The sequence below is a fragment of the Cajanus cajan genome, chromosome 5, assembly GCF_000230855.2.
Source record: "Cajanus cajan strain Asha chromosome 5, NIPB_CcT2T_4, whole genome shotgun sequence".
NCBI classification, from domain to species: domain Eukaryota; kingdom Viridiplantae; phylum Streptophyta; class Magnoliopsida; order Fabales; family Fabaceae; genus Cajanus; species Cajanus cajan.
This window is the reverse complement of record NC_138521.1, coordinates 48,173,188-48,176,223: the sequence shown is the minus strand read 5'-3', so window position 1 is coordinate 48,176,223 and position 3,036 is coordinate 48,173,188. Positions and strand designations below refer to the sequence as shown.

Genomic DNA, 3,036 nt, shown 5'->3' with positions numbered 1-3,036 from the left:
GAGCACGAAATTTCTCGATCTCTCTCCCTTTTATTATATTTCTTGAGATTTGTGTTGCATCTCTATATTCTCTCTGTCCTATTGTATTTCTTGAGTGTTGTGAGGCAATTGTAGTGCGAAAGGGTGCCACAATGCACCTCAAATCTCCCTATTTTGAAGATCCAATAGAGCTCATTCAAGAGGTATTTCAGTTAATTTCTTTCTCTCTTTTTTTATTTCTTATCTATAATAATTATTGTTATAATAAAAATAATCATGTAGACATTTTAGGGTTAATTGTATTATTTAAATTTCAAGTATGTAAATAGTTATTAATAAAGGGGATTTAATATTTAATTTATTATTTCTTATCACATTAACTTCATCATAGGGTACCGATTGAGGGCGTTGTAGGGGTGCTTAATACCTTCCCTACACGTAACCGACTCCCGAACCCAATTTTGGCTATCAAGGCCATTATTGAATTTTTAAAAAACATTTTCTTTTTCCAATGTTTTGAGTAAAACATTGGTGGCAACTCCAAGAACCTATTTTCAAAATCATTAATTAAGGATTAGTCTGGTGTCCGGGCATTCCATAATTGATGAGATTTTCCAAAGGATGTCTAAACCATTAGTCGTGAGATCAGAAATTTTTGGGTTGCGACAGATGGTGACTCCACTGGGGACGTTTAAAGAGGGTCAGCCCCATTAAATTGATGAAGTTAATAAAATAAAAATAATAATTTAAATATTTCTCTCCTTTACTTTGTTTGCTTTATTTGTTTGGCTTTATTATCTGTATGCTTACTTAAATTCTGCACATGTTTGAATTAACAAATTGCACACAAACCATAGCACACAACAGTCCCCCTACACCCGGGGGCATGAGGGTATTAAACATAGGGAGTGGTTGACGTACGACCGGCCCAAGTTTGGCCTTGGAGCCTGCGAACCTTGTCGAAAATCACACTCAAGGTGATAACCAGTTACTCTAGCCTGAAATACTACAACAGACCTTAGAGTTTACCAGGTGACGACGACAGAGATACTAGGTCCCTATAATGGGGGCACCTTGGGGGCCTTAAGACCAAAGTGAGGATAATTAGAACCGCCCTATAGAATGCACTTCTTTTAATAGAGACCACAGACCATGGATGTATATGTGACTGTTTGTGGATTGTATGAGCATATGTTTGTTGCATTTTGTCTATTCAAATCATTCATTTATTTTTTATAATTCCCCTAAGGTAAAGAAAAACACAAAAAATTAAAAATGCATTGTCATGTGACAGAAAACCTGGTGTGAAAATAAGATTTGTGAGAAGCATACATTCCTTCCTTTAAAAAGGGGGGCATCATGCATTTCCTACAAAAAAAAAAAGAAAAAAAAAAAGAGGGAACATGCATATCATATATTTAGGATCACTAGGGGATTTGTATCAAAGACGATAAATCAGTGTGACCTCTTTCACATCATAAAATATTATGAAGAGGAACACCGATAACTCACCTCTCGACAAGGAAGAGCCATCAAGTCTTTGATAAAAACTCCCTTCATGCATTACCATTTAAATAAACTTGATAGAAAACTATCTTTTCCCTTAAAGGTGGCTTTTCAACATTCCATACTCACACGAGCTCAAAAGATAAAAGCTATGGAAGGCCTAGAGGAAAGAAATCGTGTCCTTAATGAGGAGCTTGAACAACTCAAGGAACAAATGGCTAGAATGCTTGAGGCCATGAATAAATTACAGCATGATAATAGTACTAGCAACGTCGGTGATATTTCCAAAGATCATCTGAACGCCTGGGAAGAAAGACTGAGAGCTGTGGAAGGCCACAGTTTTGACGTTCAAGAGGCTGCGGATATGTGTCTGGTGCAGGATATCCAATTCCCCGCCAAGTTCAAAATCCCTGACTTTCAAAAGTACACTGGAGCCAGTTATCCAAAAGGACATCTAACAATGTACTGTTGGAAGATGGCAACCTATGTGAGCAATGAAAAGCTCCTAATTCACTATTTTCAAGAAAGCCTTTCAGATGTTGCTCTCAATTGGTACATGCAGCTGGATGGAGGGAAGATCCAGACATGGAAACAGTTAGCCGACGCCTTTCTTCGTCGGTACAAGTACAACATCGACCTGGTTCCTGATAGGTTTGATTTGCAAAGCTTGAGCAAGAAGGGCAACGAGTCCTTCAAAACCTATGCACAGAGATGGAGAGAAACGGTTGTGCAAGTAGAGCCTTCATTATCTGATAAGGAGATGGTGACAATGTTCATCAATTCCTTAAGTGGACCCTATTATGACAAGATTATAGGGAATACTTCGACTCTCTTTACCGACATAGTCATTATCGGCGAAAGAGTCGAGCAAGGTCTAAAAAGTGGGAAGATAGGAAAATCCCCTGAAAGTCAAGGATATAAGAAGATTTTTGGGGGAAATGAAATTAATGTTCTAACCTCTTCCGCTACTCCTCGAATGACCAAAGCATCACGAAAAGCGGAAAGGGAACTAGACAAAATTCCTATAAGCTACGCAGAGCTATTTCCCCAATTGATGAAGGCATCCATGCTGGTAAGAACCCCACCACAAAGAAGGCAACAACCGCCTTACCCGCTATGGTATAGGCCAGAGGAGACATGCGATTATCACACTGGGGCAGTAGGCCACTCCATAGAAAATTTCAAGGCTTTGAAATCCCGTGTACAAGAGCTTATTGACGTCGGGCAGCTCATGTTTGAGGCCAACACAGCACACATCAAGGAATGACTAGATGAGTAACCATCTTGGAATGACAGTTGTTAGGGACTTTCTTTTTTCTAAAAAAAAAAAAATTGCTCAAACTAATAACCTTCGCCCACGGTCACGAGTTCAAAATAAGGGCTTGTACAAGTTTTTTTGCATCCATCAAATAATATACGTCATTTCATAAATCTCTTGTGATTATTCTTTTCTCTCTTGTGTCACACATCTAATTCCAAAATCAATCACAAAAAAAAAATAAACAAACAAACATGACTGAACATAATAAAATTAATCAAAACTCTGAACAT

At 38.1% G+C, this 3,036-nt stretch overlaps 1 protein-coding gene across 1 annotated transcript; it reads left to right on the top strand.

The window, feature by feature from the left end:
• The first annotated feature begins 1,636 nt into the window (after positions 1–1,636).
• Positions 1,637–2,752, top strand: LOC145958035 (uncharacterized). Its single transcript, XM_083074486.1, has 2 exons — positions 1,637–2,248; positions 2,294–2,752. Exons 1-2 carry the CDS (start codon positions 1,637–1,639, stop codon positions 2,750–2,752), a joined length of 1,071 nt encoding a protein of 356 aa, XP_082930612.1.
• The last annotated feature ends 284 nt before the right edge of the window (positions 2,753–3,036 follow it).

Bases quoted from the DNA above. Each gene is read 5' to 3' on its own strand.
- LOC145958035 (XM_083074486.1), top strand. From the start codon at position 1,637: ATGGAAGGCCTAGAGGAAAGAAATCGTGTCCTTAATGAGGAGCTTGAA. The intron at 2,249-2,293 runs GTGACAATGTTC...TATTATGACAAG, and splicing joins CATTATCTGATAAGGAGATG to ATTATAGGGAATACTTCGAC.